Raw genomic sequence first — 16,531 nt, 5'->3', positions numbered from 1 at the left:
TTATAAACTTCTCACTGTTATTGTATGGCGGTTAGGATAAACTACATCAAGCTAAACAAATATAAAGTTAATTAGGTGTATTTCCGATTTTTACAGCCCCGTCCATGTGTCATTACGTTCACAGCATCACAGGCTCACAGGAAATCCCAGTTCAAATGTTTTTGTTCGGCTACAACTCTCTCAGCACAGTAGCCTACATCAACTTCAGAAATTTGCAAGGAGGGAGGGAGGGCGTCCCACACTTTTCCACATTGACTGTTAACAAGCAATGAACAATCAATCAGTGTGGTAGTGTCTCATGTCTCTTTAAATACGAGTTGCGTAGATCCTTCATGAATGAAACCATGTGATCCAAACATCATTTGACGTCTGGCGCCTCCGAGCACAGACTAAAACAAGCGAGAAAGGAGTGGATAGATCTGGGGATCAGCGAGAAGGCGTGAGCGGAAAAAAATATTTCTCAGCTGTCGGGTCTCAACACGGGTCGACCCATCCTACGGCTAATAAGACCTCAGAAGGTGCGGCGGTCCGAGGTGCCATTTGACTTCTGGTGAGTTACTTTTGTCGATATGAAACTAAGAAAAAGCAGCTCGATGAGAAGTGCTGAATATAGAAATGTTGTTTTGCTGAGTGTGCACGCCACAGCCACGCCGTTATCGCCGCCGAGTGCGTGGTGCGCTTATCTCGCCGCTCGTCCCGGTGCGCGGCGGGTCGCTGCCGCTGCCGCTGCGCGGACCGCCTCACAGCCGGACTAGCGGCGTCGAGCCACCGCGGCGCAGTACTCGACGCGCCGCAGCGTTTAAAGGGCTCCAGCTCTCCTAGTGCTGAATCATCACGATCAGCCTGTACATGCTCGTCTATCTGAGAGCCGTCGGTCGCTTGTACAACCACGCCGAAACGACCAACCGGAGATTTCATAAGCGCACAGACAAAGGGGAGGGTTGCCGTTACGTGCTGTTGTCACGCTTTAAAAAAAGAAGCCATGTGTCGGAATTACCGGGAGCAGCTCGCGTAGAGTTCGAGAGCAAAGTGGGCTGTTGATATGGCCGGGGATTCCCCATGTTTTGAGGCTAATAAACGGCTAGATATTTTGAAAGGTGAAAGTAGCCGGTGAGCCGTCGAGTAACGCGGGCGTAGAGACAACTTATAGCGGCAGAGAGCTCGTATAAACCCCGGTAACAACACATAGCTATTCCCGGTGTCCGAGGTGCTGAAACGGCGGCGAACACCAACAGCAGCGGGGTTGGACATTTAAACTGAAGCCGAGACGCGACCGTTGACAAGTCGACTTCGTTTGCTGCTTCTTGAACAGGTAAGACCCGACAACAGTATTTTTTTATTGCTCATTGTTTTTGTTTTTTTTTTAACGGAGACGATTTTACACACTATGACATGACACCGCTTCCACTCGCTTGCTCACTTGTGCTGTGACAAAACTAAATCTGTGATTAAATTGCCCCGGCGACGACAATTATAAGCAAATGTCAACATTAGCTAACGTTATCTAATAGCCATAGCCTCGCGGATAACTGAGAGAGGGCAGCGGTGACTCTGCTTGAGCGACTATTTCATGACATTTGCTTTGTGTCAAATGGGGTTCTTCCAACAGGCCTGCAGTTCAGAGGGCTATTATTATCAGCAGGTCCCCCAGCCGGGCGATTAATTGACTTTATTGTCAGTGTAAACATACATTTTTGTCTCTTTCGGGGACTGAGACTTGGTTGTACTGTGACTGGGCTCAACGGCAGAGATGCTGATTCATCACAACGCTCTATTTCTCGACGTTTGCGCGAGCAGAGCGGAGGCATGAAGGGAGCCATGGCAACATGGCACCGGCGGCAGGCGGACAAAGGTCTGGCGCGAGGCGAGGGGCTCGGTTTATTGGGGGCTTGGCTTTGAAATAAATAGGCCTAGTAATGTGGTGGATGTTGACACGTTTATGGAATAACTAGGGCACTACGTGAGCAATGAGAAGACAAGAATCCAACCAGGCTGTATTTGTTCTCTTTTCTTTTTTCTTTTTTTCCCCCCTCAGCGGCTGTTTTAACCAGGCTATGCATTCTCACACCTCCATTCTAATAGATTTCGAAAGTGAGTTGAAAGGCTAAAGCTGAAAAAGAGAATCAAAAATGTGCACACATGCATTTCAAGTTCGCCCATGGTGATAAATATCAGGCTGTAAATTATGTAGTAACCTAACCTTTATCCCCCCTCAACTTCACAGGAAAGCCTGTATAACTTAATAAAAATGTTTTCACTTTCATCAACAGTCTAGCAGCGGTGTTGACTGCCTTGGATATCTATAATGACTGTACTCATCTGCTTTCACTTTGAAAACCTTGTATACAAAAAAATCATACTGCCAACATAGAATCAGTACAAACCCCTTCAATGTAAGCATACAATTTTTATTATTTTTGTTTGTAATTACAGGGAGATTAACTACCCATGGCAGTTAATGTTGAGAGTTGACTGCTGGCATGGAGATACATGTGCTATAAAAAGAACATTGTTTACTTAAGTGAAAGACATAGGTTGTAACGGTGTGCCCTTTGATTGATCTTTTTTAGACGGGCCATTATCTGAAGCCTGGTACCAACATGGATGAGCACTGCACCTCTTTAAAACACCAAAGAGTAATAGGGAAGCTCTATGGGCTCAAGAAAAACAGAAACTTCACCCCCTAATGACTCCATATCAGCAGCTTTAGTTAGAGTCAGCACTCTACGGAGTGTATCAAAAGTATGTAGTAAGCAAGTTGGCAAGTACTGTAATAGAGGGTCATAATGATGAAACAGTTGTATCAGTATTGGAGAGAAGAGCACCCCCCCTCCCAGCCCCTCTTTCTCTTTCTTTCTTTCTCTCTCTCTCTCTCCTTCTCACACACGCACACACACACACACACACACACACACACACACCCCTTTTCCCAATTCTTTTTCTCAGAGCACACACACACAACCTAGGGGCTAAGCTTTTTATACTCAGTATCAGTATTTAATCAGTGCTTGAAGTGCATTTCTCTGTCAAGTACTTCCCCATCCCTTCCCTGGTGTTCACGGTAATTGAACGCTGACCAATGCTTATGTGTGCAACTTTGCTGATGGTGGCGGAGCGGCAAGGCGCAGAGCAAGGGATGAAGGAAGAGGGAGAAGAATGAGAGATGGGATTTGTGGAGAGATTGAGAACAAGGACCTTTTTGTCTTCAAGGCATTCCCCTGAAAATGCTGAGGCGAAGCAAATGCGCTCTCGCTTGACAGATGGCGTTTTCACTTGTTACTTACCACAGCTAGTTTCTTTTGCCTTGTCGTATGTGTGTGTGCAAGATAGTGAAGAGAGAGCAGGAGATATAAAACCCACCTACAAGATGCAAAGATCTAGAGTAGCCCCAGGGTGGTTGTGTGTGTGTGTGTGTATGTGTGTGTGTGTGTGTGTGTGTGTGTGTGTCAAAGCAGGCTGAGCACCAAGGTTAAAAAATAACACGTTTGTGTGTGTGCGTGCCTGGGTGTACCTGCATGTGAATGCAAGATGTAGGAAGGAGGTGTAGCAATGGGAAGTGATTTTTACCAACAGTTCAGTGACATTTTGCAATTTGTGCTGGTGACAGTTGATTGTTCTCCAAGTCCTTGCAAAGTCTGCCTTCAAATTAATTTTCTCTCCTCAAGAAGAAGTCACAGCTAATAAGTGTAAGCTCACACTATCCTACCACATCAAAGAGGTGCATGTATTTGGTTGTGTGCACGTACAAGGGTCAAGTTGATGAAACACTGTGTAAAACCTCTTCTAGGTGTGCCAGGTATGATGGATGGGAAGGGGGCTACCGAGCTGAGGCAGGTGTTTACTCTCTGGGAAGCAAGGACTCCACTCAGTTGCGTGTTATCGATTAGCGCTGCCTGTTTTTGCAACTTATCAAAAAAAAAAAAAAAAAAAAAAAAAACCAACTTTGTTTACTTTTTATTTTGAGAGAAGTGTATGTGATGTGTGCGTGCTTGTTTATGTGGGTGTGTGCGCGCAAGAGGTTTGTGTTTGGGAGAGAATTTTTAAGTAGCGTCTGTGTGTACTTATGATCTTGTTTACTACTGGGATGTGTTTCATAAAAGTCTATGTTATGCCAGCAAATTTGCGAGAAAGAGGGGAAGAGAGAGAGAAGGAAAGCAAGAGAGGGAGAGGGAGAAGGATCAAAGAAAGAAGTGGAGGGTCAGGTGAAGGAATAAGAGAAGAAATAAAAGACTTGGATCAGAGAGCGGGTGAGAGAGATAGAAAGAGAGAGAGAGAGAAAGGGAAGCAGTGGGGCAGATCAATAGTTGAGTGTTTTTCTCTACAGTAATGATGAAATATGGTGTAAGCAGATCTGGTGCATAATCATTGCTGTGCTCCACTGTTTTTCCGCTTTCTGTGCGTGTGTGTGTGTGTGTGTGTGTGTGTCCTTGTGTTTTTGTGTCTGTGTGTGTCTGTGTGTGTGTGTCTCGGCATATTTTTTTCCCCTAAAATTTCTGACTCCTTATTTACATAACCTCTCTGAGAACTGAGAAATTATCAAATATAGATAAATCCCCCTTGCAACACACAGGAAAAAAAGAAAGTCAGTGGAATTAGGAAATGGACAATAAGTCTAAGTTCAGTTTAAGTGGCTCAAATTACTGTCAGGATTTAACTTTGCCTGGCTGTTGTGGAGTTTTCCAGCACACAATAACCAGTATTACAAAGCTGCTTTTCTTATCAATCTCTCTCTGATCAGTACTCTTGAGGTCAAACTCTCATGTTTTACCCCTGAGGACATAGGCAGACTGTGAGGGTTTATTTTGGTGCTCTTTGAGAAGTCTAGATTAGAGCACGGCTCAAGTAAAAGGAGACTACTCTTTCCCACACGTGCAAACACACACACACACACACACAGACAAATATAGTTCATAGATGTCCATAGAAGTGTTTTAGTTCTGTCTGCTGTGTTGAAATATTGAGTATGGTTTGTAGATACAGAGATGCAAAGCCGGTAACAGGAAAATCTGTACCAGAGGTTGTCTTCCAGTTGCATCATCTCTATGCGCCAACTTGCCGCATTTTTTAACTGCAGTGTGACGATCCCAGAATTGTGGTATGAATTTCTGAACTGTATTAATAAAATCACCAGGGATCAATGCAAGAAGCAAAGAGAAGGGAACAGGAGACGCCAAACATAACAAGACTGTGTGTGTCCCCTCCCAAATGTAGCATACACCCTTTCCCTCCACCTGTAGCATGAAACCTTTTCCATGTAGTTCATCACCAAGCCATTTGTTTTCCTGTCTTAGCTCTAACACTCACACCTAACTCTTCTGAAACAAAACAGGTGCGTCTTTACAGTACTTCTACCCAAACACATTCCATAAAATTACAAAAAAAAAAAAGACTTGTTGCCCTCTGGAGGCATTTTGTTTAAAGGATTAAGCCCGCATCTCAAAGAAGCACCGATTACAGTCTAGGAGAGTGTGAGGGCTGGTTTTTGTGTTTCCTGTAATGCTGCGTGAGTCGACCCTGTTATTTCTCTGTTTTTTTTCTCTGCTCTTTACAACTGAAATCTCTCTGCCAGATAGGAACTTTTTTCTTGTTATAAGCATAAACCCAAGAGCACACTCGCACACAACCCTTCTGTTTTTGTCTCTCCCTCAGGGACAAAGTTGCTGAAAGGAAAAGGGATGGACCACTACCATGGAACACTGTTTTGTGCGAGCCGCATGGCCAAAAAATGCAAAGCCTTAAAATAGTCACCTGTGATGTTCCTGTGTCAAACAACTGGCTTCACACACCCCTCATTCACTTCTCAGTAGTTTCTCTTTACCATGTTAGGCCTACAAACAGTTTAGATATTTTTTGTTCGTTCTAAAAATGCTTAGCATCAATTGCAAGACATTTTTGATTATGTGTCCTCATGATACAAGTGATAATAATGAATGCATCCCTATAGAATCATATTGTACTTATTTTGCTGCCGTACAGAAACTCGGAACAAGTTTTCCTCTCTCTCTGGTTGTTTTTTTTTTTCTTCAGGATTTTAGAATTTTTATGCTGACCTGGGATATAACAGTGTACAGTGTCTAGGGGAAATAAACTAGCATGTCGTTTAACTTATCGCTGTCTCCCTTGCAGCTGTCTGTTTCAGTTATTCACACACACACACACACATACACACACACACACACACACACACACACATACACACACAAAAGGAGAGAACCAAATTAACCTACAAGGTTTCTCTCCTCTCCAAAAAGCCCTTACGAAATACAAAATAAAAAAAAGGGAGCCAGTGCTCAATTGCCTGACAGTGCATTTTTTTTTGCTTGTGTTGGGAAATTTGTCATCACACTCCGACTTACTACCTGGAATGGGAAAAACGTGTCGACGCCAGGACTTTTTCTCGCCTTTAATAACACTCGCACACAAACACCGTCTCGCACACACTTAAAACAGTGTGCACACAATAGCCTTTTTGAACTCTCAGAGGAAAGTGTGAAAGTGATCACTTCCATCTTTGTTTTACTACACATACACACACGCACACACGTATACATACATACATACATACACACACATACACACACACACACACAAACACACACACACACACACACACACACATATATTGCATGTATTGTGTATCAGCAGACCAGAGTCGCTCATTCTTCTTTCTTCCTCAACTCTGTGCCTTCATTTTCCCTGTGTTTTCTCCAGCTCCTCTCCTCCCCTCTTGCTCTGTCTGTGTTATCATGCTTATTTCACGCTCTGCATACCTTCTAGTTAATAGCTTCCTACTCGTCCTCCACACAGAGAGCTCAAACTCGTGTCTTCTTTCTCTTGCACCCCTCCCCAACCCCTTCCTCTCTGTCTCTTGTCTCTCGCTCCATGGCCCCATATCTCTGCTGTGAGCCTGTTCCCTCTCTAACTCAGGTTGCCATTATCGCTGATCTGATTCCTAATTCTCAATTAGCCACCACACAGTGCTCACTGTTAATTATTTACCAGCTCCCTCAACACCCCTGGCCCACACTAGATCAATGAGCCCTGCTCCCCTGTTTTCACACAGGCGGGCGAGGAAGGCTGGAGCCAGAAATTGAGTTTTGTGGCACACCAAGGTTTTAATTCTTGCTTCCCTATATGTTTCATTCTGTCTCTTTGTCTCTTTCCATCATGTCCTCTCTGTGTGTCTTCACCCTCCCCTGCCTGCCTCAATATACTGCCACCCTTTGTTTTCTACATTATTGCTCAGAGAGCTACTGAAGGGAGGAGGCACAGTCTAAGACAGCCGTTTAGACTGTTGTGGTAGGAGGATTATTCAATAAAGATGGACTTGCCACTGCATCACAAATGACTTGTGGCTCTTAAGAAGTTCTATTCTTGATCATCTCTATATGCCGTCTTGTTTATGCTCGTGTACGCCCACACACAGCAGCCCGCGGCTCGTTGTGAAGCGCCTACTCTGGTTATTTATTGTCTGTGTGTGCATGTATTGTGCATGTTTATCATGCACAAGCCATGGAGTAGTAAGTCTCTTTCGTCGAAATTCCTCCCTGTGAAGTGGCCGTGGCCAGAGCAAAAGGTTCACTCTCAAACAAGATTGATTAGAGCTCTGTATGAAATCAGGAACACACACGCACACACACACTCACAGACTTCATCATCCTGTTCCTTGGCGGTAGATAAAGTGAATGGAACCACGTTATATGTCTTCTGCCATTTCCTATGCTCTTTAATCTGTCTCTATAAGCGCTATGATCATTGTGCTCACCTATGTGACTCCTCCTCGGCACTATTTCGGCACAATGTTACTCACTTTCTCGTGCTTTCACCGGGATTTGATTTGCCAACGCAACGGGATGTGCACCTTTTCCTGTGTATGTGTGTGTTAGGAAGAGGGAGAGGAGAGGAGAGAGGCAAGCAGTTTTATTGCGTCGGATCAACTTCAGAACTTTTCTAATTGGAGGTTTTAGCTGTGGTCGTTGCTGAGTTCACGTTTTTTTTTTTTCCCGCTCTCCTCCTCGACCCCAATCCCCCTCTCCCTCTCTGGTCCTCTCTGTCTCCTTCTCCCCCCTCCCTCCTCCGTACCCAACAGCTAAGCTCTTACAAATGTGTCGAGGATGCATTTTCGCCCAAACACTTTCCCACCCCCTCTTCCTCCCTTTACTGCCCTCCCTCCCTTCTTATTCCTCCTCATCGGTGTTCCTCCATCCTTCTCCTCCGCACCTCTGTCCTTCTCTCCTCCTCCTCCTCCTCCTTCCTTTCCTCGCTACTCACTAGCCTCTCTCTTTTTCTTCTCTTCTTCTTTCTCCCCTGTCATTTGCTTCCCCCCTCGCCCCCTCCTCCCTTCCTCCCTCCATACTCAGCGTTTTTCTCGGCTGTGGGTGTGATGTCTCCGCTGTAACACTAATCAGCTCTGGAGACGTCAGCATTCTTTCAGTCCCCCTACAACCCCCCACCCCCCACCCCCCCTTTTCTTTTCCTACCTAGTCTCTCTTCACCTTGCGATCCTAACGCCTCTGTCTCTCCCTTCCATCGCTCCCTCTATTCTCCTGCCTTTTCTTCTCTTTCCTCCTCTGTCCTCTATATTTTCTCCATCTCCTCCACAGCTCCTCACCTCTTCCTGCATCCCTCTGTCCCCGAGTCCTGTCCTCTGTGTGTGTGTGTGTGTGTGTGTGTGTGTGTGTTTGTTGTCTTTCCACTGTAACAGTAAGCAGCTCTGCTCTTGAGTTGTCAGCGTTCTTTCAGTTGCTCCATAAAAATACAGCCTGCCACAGCAAAAATGCTGTCTGTTGTAGCAACAGTGGCTGTGGCATTGACCACACCGCAGTGACCACCGCGCAATCGGTATGGGAAGGACACCTTTAGCTGTGTGTGTGTGTGTGTGTTTGTCTGGGTTTTGTTTGTATGTGTGTGTGTATGTGTGTGCATGATGAATGGCAATGCCTTTGCTCAGCAGATGATGCTTAACCTGTCTAACTTACTCATGGCCTGAGCTCACTGTGTACACACACACACACACACACACACACACACAAACACTACTAGTTTATTGCAGTGTTGTGCTTCAGTGTAGGTCAGGTTAAAATTTGACCTTGATGAAATAGGAAACTTGATATATTGTGCTGCTAACTGTGAAATATGACTACCACTGGTAATAATACAGCCAATACTGATAATAATGTTGTTTTCTGATGGCTTTAACCAAATCAAACTTTATTTGTATAGTCCATTCAATACATTTAAATGCAATACAGTGTGCTTTGAAGAACAACAAAGCAGAATATTAACGTGAAGAAGGAAAAAAAGACAATAAAACAACAACAACTGCCTCTATAGCTATAAAATTCATAGTACTTTGGCATAGGAACAACCTTCTTTTATCTGAAACAACTATTGTAAAAAGTTATATAATTTTATGAATGGCATGAATGGCCCACGTTGGACTCAAACCCTATCCCTGGCGGTGCTAGTGTATGTTTGTATGGTATGTTCACTGTATTTTTAAAGACATATTTGTATGTTTGTGCTGTGGTTCAAATATGGCTGTTTTTCCATGTTTATGTATTTACAATAGACCAGTTTGCATTTGTGTTGTAATGCACCCCACTGGCATGGTGGCAGGAGAATGTGTGTGTGCATGTGTGTTCATGCACATGTACTTCCCGGCATCCTTTTCGTCTGTATGGAGATGGGGCAGAGGGGGGATGGGGTCTTGGGCACAGGGGAAATAAGATGGTGCCTGGCAGGAAAAGAACCGCCTTCTTGCCCCTCTGTTCTCTCTCCCCACCCCCACCCCCCAGCCACCCTCTGTCTCACGTCTTTGATCCATCTATTGTTGCAATGATCCACTTCCAGCTGAGGAAGGGTACGCTTCATCCCAGAAGAATGCAGAGTACAGTTAGTCCACGAGCATGGAAAACATTCGATTATTGAGATGCAGCGGCAGTATAAACATTCACAGAGAGAAGGACCTTTGGGTTCACAGTTGACTGATGGTAACCCTTTCAGGAAAGCTTGAAGGTGTGTTCCTATTGGAGTCAAATGTTGTTTTGGATTAAGCTGTTGCTGTTTAGCTACTCTATACTACACCCTGCATCTGAGGAATAGTCTGGTATTGCTCTTTTCACACATCTCCCTTAATTCACATAGACTTTTGTGCCCGAGGATGTTGAAATGCTTTGTTTGTGCGTGCATGTGCTCGTGCACACGTGTGCTAGTAGTAGTGTACGTTTCTCTTTGATCTATTGCTATTTATAACTGAAGAATTTGTGGTGGCGCGCTCACACACGCACACCTTCGCACACAGATAGAGGTGCTTTGTGGGGGAGGCTCACAGGCACATGCTTTTCTGTGCCTTTCGCAGAGACAATAACATCCTCATGAGAATGAAAGGAGACGTGGCATATTGCCTCATGTCACTTACATGTCATCACTTCTCCAAACAGAGCCTCACTCCAATCCTCAACTTTTCAGGGATTGAAATAAACCTACTCAGTCACTTTTTCGAATCTTTCTGAACCTCCGTATTTACAACCTGGCCTTTATGTGAAATGCATAAAACACAGCCTTGAATCAACTAATTGATTGAACTGCATTTTATATTCACAACTGAAATTGTAACTCTGCAGTATCCATTTGGGATGGTGGTTTGGCTGAAAAGCAGGTTTTGTATCTTTAGGACAACAGATTTATACTGAACGTCTGCTCCTTTATTCGTTGACAAGCGTTGACCCTCTTGTACCCTTTAGCCTTTCTCTTGCCTGCAGCTATTTTTGGGATAGTCCCTCACAATTTAGAAACGTGGGAGGGATGAAGAGGGGGGCAAAGTGGAGTAAAAAAAATCAGGAGGGGGGGGCAAGAAAAGGAGACGAAGACTGACAGGGGACAGCAGAAATGCGCTTGGCGGGGGATGAGAGAGGGGAGGGAGAGGGAGGTGAGTGAGATCAGGAATCTGCTGAGTCATCATGACTGGTCTCATGATGATCGCTCAGCAGCAGCAACAATAGCTGCCCTTTATCGACCACACACACACAGACACACACACACACACACACATCTGAGAGATGAGAGCCAGACCAGTGCGCAATACAAAGCATCTCATTGAGAGCTTGTGGAGATGCTCATCTGCGGTGCTGTGTACTCTAAGGACTGATCTCATCTTGCACTTCCCGACTTGCTCTTTGTTGACTTCTGATTCATGCTCTTGTGTCTTCATCCTTTTGTCTCTTATTTCTGCTTTGGCACGAATACCCAAACAATGTTTTTCAAAAGGTTTTTTTTTATATATACAATTGTTTTTTTATTCAATTATATGCCCCTGTTCAAAGTCTTTAGTTCTTTATGTCCTTAGGTCCTTGACATCTGAACTATATTCTGCAGTTTTCACATAAGGTTTTGTGTAAGGTGTGTGTGTGTGTGTGTGTGTGTGTGTGTGTGTGTGTGTGTGTGTGTGTGTGTGTGTGTGTGTTTGTGTGTTTGTGTGTTGTGTGTGTGTGTGTGTGTGTGTGTGTGTGTGTGTGTGTGTGCGTGTGTGCGTGTGTAGGTTGTAACAGTTGGTTTTCCCCTGGACTCCTTCCCACTAATTCTACCACTTCCTCTTCTTTCACACTCATTTCGTTCCTATTGGCCAGAAGCCAGCCAATAAGAATTTAAGAACACAAAAGTAGTGGGCACTGTTAGAATAAACTCCAGGAAACAGGAAGTCAGGGAAATTCTAAGAAATGTTGGGGTGTGTGTGTGTGTGTGTCTCACTTTCACTCACACAGTCCGATACAGATGCATCAGAATATGCTCACGACGAACAGCAGAAAGGGACCTGATATGTCTCCACTGGCCCTGGTTGGTGTTGATCTGTAATGGATGTAGACAGCTTTTCAAGTGGCCTCAAAGAACAGTTAAAGTTCCTCAATATTTTGGTGATCTCCTTTTTTGGGATGCTTGTAGTTTGTTCATTGCCCCCGGGCAGAACTTGAATGGTCTTTTCTGGGCCCTCTGATGTTTTTTTTTTCTTATTCAGGCTCAATAGTTCTCTGTTTGATTGAACTGCGTGGCTAATGTTTTGAATCCTTATGTATCTCCTCAGGTCTGTTCAGAAGAGCAAGGCTCTTGTGGCATGACGACGACTAATAAAGGAAATAAAGCCTTGAAGGTAAGAGTGCACACTTTTTACACTGAATTCCTAGGATCTAATAGATGTTTTTCCCCCATCTTGTGAAAATATATAGATTTGGAAAATGGATTGTACTACATTGCATGCTTTCTCTCCTGTTCCCTCCCTCTTCCTCAGGTGAAGCGGGAGCCTGGGGAGAATGGTACCAGCCTGACAGATGACGAGCTGGTTACCATGTCGGTGCGGGAGCTGAATCAGCACCTGCGAGGGCTCTCGAAAGAAGAGATCCTGCAACTAAAACAACGGCGGCGCACCCTCAAGAACCGTGGCTATGCTGCCAGCTGCCGCGTAAAGCGCGTCACGCAGAAGGAGGAGCTGGAGAAGCAAAAGGCCCAGCTGCAGCAGGAGGTGGACAAACTGGCCAATGAGAATGCTTCGATGCGCGTTGAGCTGGATGCCCTGAGGTCTAAGTACGAGGCATTACAGACCTTCGCTAGGACTGTGGCACGGAGCCCGACTGTGGGGGTTGGGGTCAGGGCTGGGGGGGGAGGAGGAGGGGGAGGGGTGGCGTCTTCAGTCATCGGGCCACTCATACCGGGGAAGGTGGCAACAGCGACAAGCGTGATTACAATAGTGAAGTCAAAAACAGATGCACGGTCTTGAAGGAGGGGCAGATACACGTGGGTGGATCAGGACGGAGTTCAGCTGCATCAGAGTAATCCTCTCCCTCTGCTGGCCACCTCTCCTCTACCTGCACTGACTTAAAACAGCTGGGCGGATATGATCAAATCGCCTTAGCACGTTGCTGTAACCTATCTCCCATCAGTGCGGGTAAAGGAAAGGAGGGAGGCAGAGGAACATTCTTGAGACTATTAGAACGCAGCCCTTGGTCAGCGCATGATCATTTAGCACAGGACAGACACACAGGGTTCCTACGGTCATAGAAGGCCTGGAAATGTCATAGAATTGGAATAGTATGTTTTCCAGGCCGGGAAAATTGGTTAACAAAATGTAAATGCCCCCAAAAAGATTAGCAAATATCATGCAATGTTGTTCACAGTTGCCAATTCAGTCAAGTGCTTGGTGTCAAGTTAGACTGCCAGTAGATGTAGGCATCTGTTAGTGAATAATGATCCAATTACACAGTTGCACACTACATCTGAAGTGTTAGTTTGACCCAGCCAAACCAAGACATGGGACATTGAATCAGCTACACCAACAAAAATAATCAGTTTTCAAAAATATTGCATCCATTGTTATTGGAAAGGATGGTATAGATTAGTGAGATGGATTAGTCATGGAAAAGTCACTGGATTTGTGGAAAAAAAATGTTGGGACCCTGGTTATAATTGCACCATAAAAATTCCAAAAGAATATAACAGATTTCATGTGACCTACAAATTTCACGGTCTACAAAGAAGTCCCATGTTGCTCCACCAAGCCAAGAACAGCTGAATAACTTTTTCAGAAAAATACTATAGAAAATATATATTACACAATGGTGGTAACTGTATTTCTACTGTTTTGTACTGTGTTGTCATTCACATGAGGTCCAAAGTGTATTCTCTGTGTGTGAATTGTTATATATCAGGAATTCTGTGAAATTCTGTGGTGCGTGTTTGTTTTGGTATTGCTATATTTAGTTAGCTGTATTTTTTTATACAGTCTCTCACTTTCTCTGTCCAACTCTCTCTCTCTTTCTCCTCTCTGTCCTTCCGTTTTTCAATTCCAACTGGCTTCCGTTATTAGATACTTCCAAGATACTTCTACAGGAAGAGGAAAAAGGCAATTGATATTTACAGGAAAAAAACAACACCACAGAATGGTACTTTATCTGAAAGTGAATAGAAGTGAATGCAAGTCATTGACCTTGTCTTAGTACGTGAGAATCTTCAGGGAAACGGTCATTTGAACACCAGGGCTGAATTAAGATGAAGTTGTCTTCTCTATCTTGAGTTCCTCTCAAGGTATTTTGAAGAAATTGTGGATGGGCAAGTGCCTTGGTCTCCTGCGATATGCATCAAGAAATCAAGAGGACATGAGGAGGAATTGTGGAAGGAGGGTGGAGACTCAAAGCAGGTGTCTGTTGACTTGTGCTCATACCTGTGCTTAATGGGATACACTGACCAATCAGGAATCAGGTTGTGGCAGCATTTAGCTATTGCTGTGTATTGTTGTAACAGCTGTGTAGTAGCCATCAGGATTATAATAACACCCATTTATGTGACTTGGCAGTTAGAAACAAAACACTTAGGGACACAAAATAGTTTGCAAAACAGGAGCTCATTACTTTTTTTTTTTTTTTTTCCCTTGGACAGAATCAGCTGTTTTAGCCAAATTACTCATTTGGTTCATTTGTTTGTGAATTTCATTAGCCTGTGGCTCAGAGACTTAGGTTATTATACCAACAGAGAGATTTTTCCTTCAAATCAAAGTGGTTTACCTGTTGCATTTCTTTTGCTTTTAACCACAGAGCTCACCTGTTGTGCAAATACGATCGACAATGACATTTCAACTGTCAAAAGCAAAGACATGAAAAATTATCGACTGAATTTCCAGTCACACAAATGGGTGTCATTTCCCATGAGCTTTACCATAAAACTAGTCTTATAATATGTGGTGTTCTATACTAAAGGATCTTTGTCTATGTATGGTAGAGTCTGGAATTTTATAAAGACAATTATCTTTGCATTGTTTGTAACAACCTGTAAAAAAGGTATAACAAAATCTGTTTGATATAGCTCTCTCTATTTTGCAATTGTACCAAAAGTGGCTTAACTATTGAAGTCAATAGCTTTGTTTCTCTCTAGTGACTAGGCACGTGTGTGTAACCGTGGACTAGCGTGTGGTGTGCTGTGTAGGTATACAATGAGGTAACTGTAATGTTCACTATTTCATGGATGTGACGTTAATCCTTGTTTGATTTCAGGCCGAAGTGGGTGATGACACCATGGGCAACAACTGCACTCTTTTCTCTTTTCTCATAAGATCTTTGTCCTTCCTGCCCCAGTATTCAGCTCCAGCAGTGGAGATGTGTTAGATCATATATTTGTCCACCTGCAATCTGCACTTACTGATCATTTGTAAATTTTAATTGAGATGTGATAAATTTATGTGATCAGGCACATTTTCTGAATAGGGCTTTGGTGCTTCATTTTGCTCTTTGTAATATTCAAGGATCGTTATTGCAGATAAAATGACCTATTAGTTAAGGAAATGGGGATGGATAACCTTGCAAGCCAGATGATTTGCGTGTTCAGGTCATTTGGCATGCAAGGTTAAAAGGACAGTGAAGGAATACTCACATAATGAGCCGACATGGCTGCATCACCCTCGCAACTTTAAGAAGTTATTTTTGTGGTGTGTGACTTGGATATTTTGTTTTTTCTGTGTACATTTTCTATCTATGTATATTTAATGCTGATCGTATTTTGTTTTTCTACTGTTCTGTAAATGCCAGGGAAGTGAAACCATTTTGCTAATATATGTGCTGTTTTGTGGAAGAGAGCACCTCTGTTATGACATTGCTATTTTCATGGCTTGTCTGTGAAAAGAGTGAGGTTTTACCCAATTTGTGAAGGCCTCAAATTGTTTTGTTAACCAAGGGGAACCTGATTTGGAAGGAGTCATTCACTGAAATAGATGTAATTTACAATGATAAAACATTACATTTTCACAGCCTTTTACCTGAACTACTAATTTCCACTGTGAAGAAAAAGAGGTTTAGCTAGCCTACTGCTGTGCAGTTATTCAGATTGGCAAGCCGCGTCTTCATCTGTACCTTTATATTAATCTAAAATTCAAACGGGAGGGGGATGATGGGGATGTGGGTTTGAGGTATAAAAATACAAAACCCTTGCACTGATAACCATTTGCAGGTTCAATCAACCATGAAACTACAGAGCTACAAGTGTCAGAAATGTCAAGTGAAAATGACTGATGGAACGCTTTTATCTCTAAACACTGGAATACACTCATCTGGTATCTAGCTATAAGCAACTATAGGTACCACACACATACATAGTATATTTATGTATGTGATGTGATATATGTTTTAAAAGATTTACCCTGTTTTGTATGGGCAGAATGCTTTTCTTTGATTGGTGATCTGTGAAATTGTTTTGATGGAGTTTTCCATGTAATCTCTTTCTCTTCCACTTTGTTGCTTTCTGTCAGTCTTTACATCTGCTTTTCTAATGATGTTATTGTCCTGTTTTTGACTGGCAAGTCCTGTGGTATGTGGTCATGTGGTTAAAAAAAAAAAGAGTGAAAAAAAAACAAAACAACTCATGCGAAATGTAGGTTATGTCATGCTAGAGCAAACTCCTGTTTGCTTATGGAAATGTATGGGCCACTGTCCAGTTGTACCAAATATGTGTTCATTCAGTTTGTGTTTTTTTATTTATTTATTTATTTTTTTAAAAA

At 43.4% G+C, this 16,531-nt stretch overlaps 1 protein-coding gene across 4 annotated transcripts; it reads left to right on the top strand.

Annotated features, from left to right (window-relative positions):
• The first annotated feature begins 299 nt into the window (after positions 1-299).
• On the top strand, positions 300-16,384 carry mafgb (v-maf avian musculoaponeurotic fibrosarcoma oncogene homolog Gb). Of its 4 annotated transcripts, none has more exons than XM_030052327.1 (3): positions 300-550; positions 12,080-12,145; positions 12,284-16,384. In XM_030052327.1, the coding sequence occupies exons 2-3, from the start codon at positions 12,110-12,112 to the stop codon at positions 12,767-12,769; spliced, it is 522 nt and encodes a 173-aa protein (XP_029908187.1). In that variant the 5' UTR covers positions 300-550; positions 12,080-12,109; the 3' UTR covers positions 12,770-16,384. The 4 variants fall into 4 exon arrangements, with proteins under 4 accessions (XP_029908187.1, XP_029908179.1, XP_029908170.1 ...); XM_030052319.1 differs by lacking the exon at positions 300-550 and adding an exon at positions 811-1,312; XM_030052310.1 differs by lacking the exon at positions 300-550 and adding an exon at positions 11,766-11,835.
• The last annotated feature ends 147 nt before the right edge of the window (positions 16,385-16,531 follow it).

This window comes from Myripristis murdjan, chromosome 1 (assembly GCF_902150065.1).
Source record: "Myripristis murdjan chromosome 1, fMyrMur1.1, whole genome shotgun sequence".
Taxonomy (NCBI): domain Eukaryota; kingdom Metazoa; phylum Chordata; class Actinopteri; order Holocentriformes; family Holocentridae; genus Myripristis; species Myripristis murdjan.
This window is presented reverse-complemented; position numbering and strand designations above follow the sequence as displayed.

Excerpts from the sequence above, each read along its gene's own strand:
- mafgb (XM_030052310.1), top strand. The coding sequence starts at position 11,773 with ATGCATCAGAATATGCTCACGACGAACAGCAGAAAGGGACCTGATATG. Across the intron at positions 11,836-12,079 it reads ATATGTCTCCACTGGCCCTG|GTCTGTTCAGAAGAGCAAGG; the intron begins GTTGGTGTTGAT and ends GTATCTCCTCAG. Across the intron at positions 12,146-12,283 it reads AAGGAAATAAAGCCTTGAAG|GTGAAGCGGGAGCCTGGGGA; the intron begins GTAAGAGTGCAC and ends CCTCTTCCTCAG.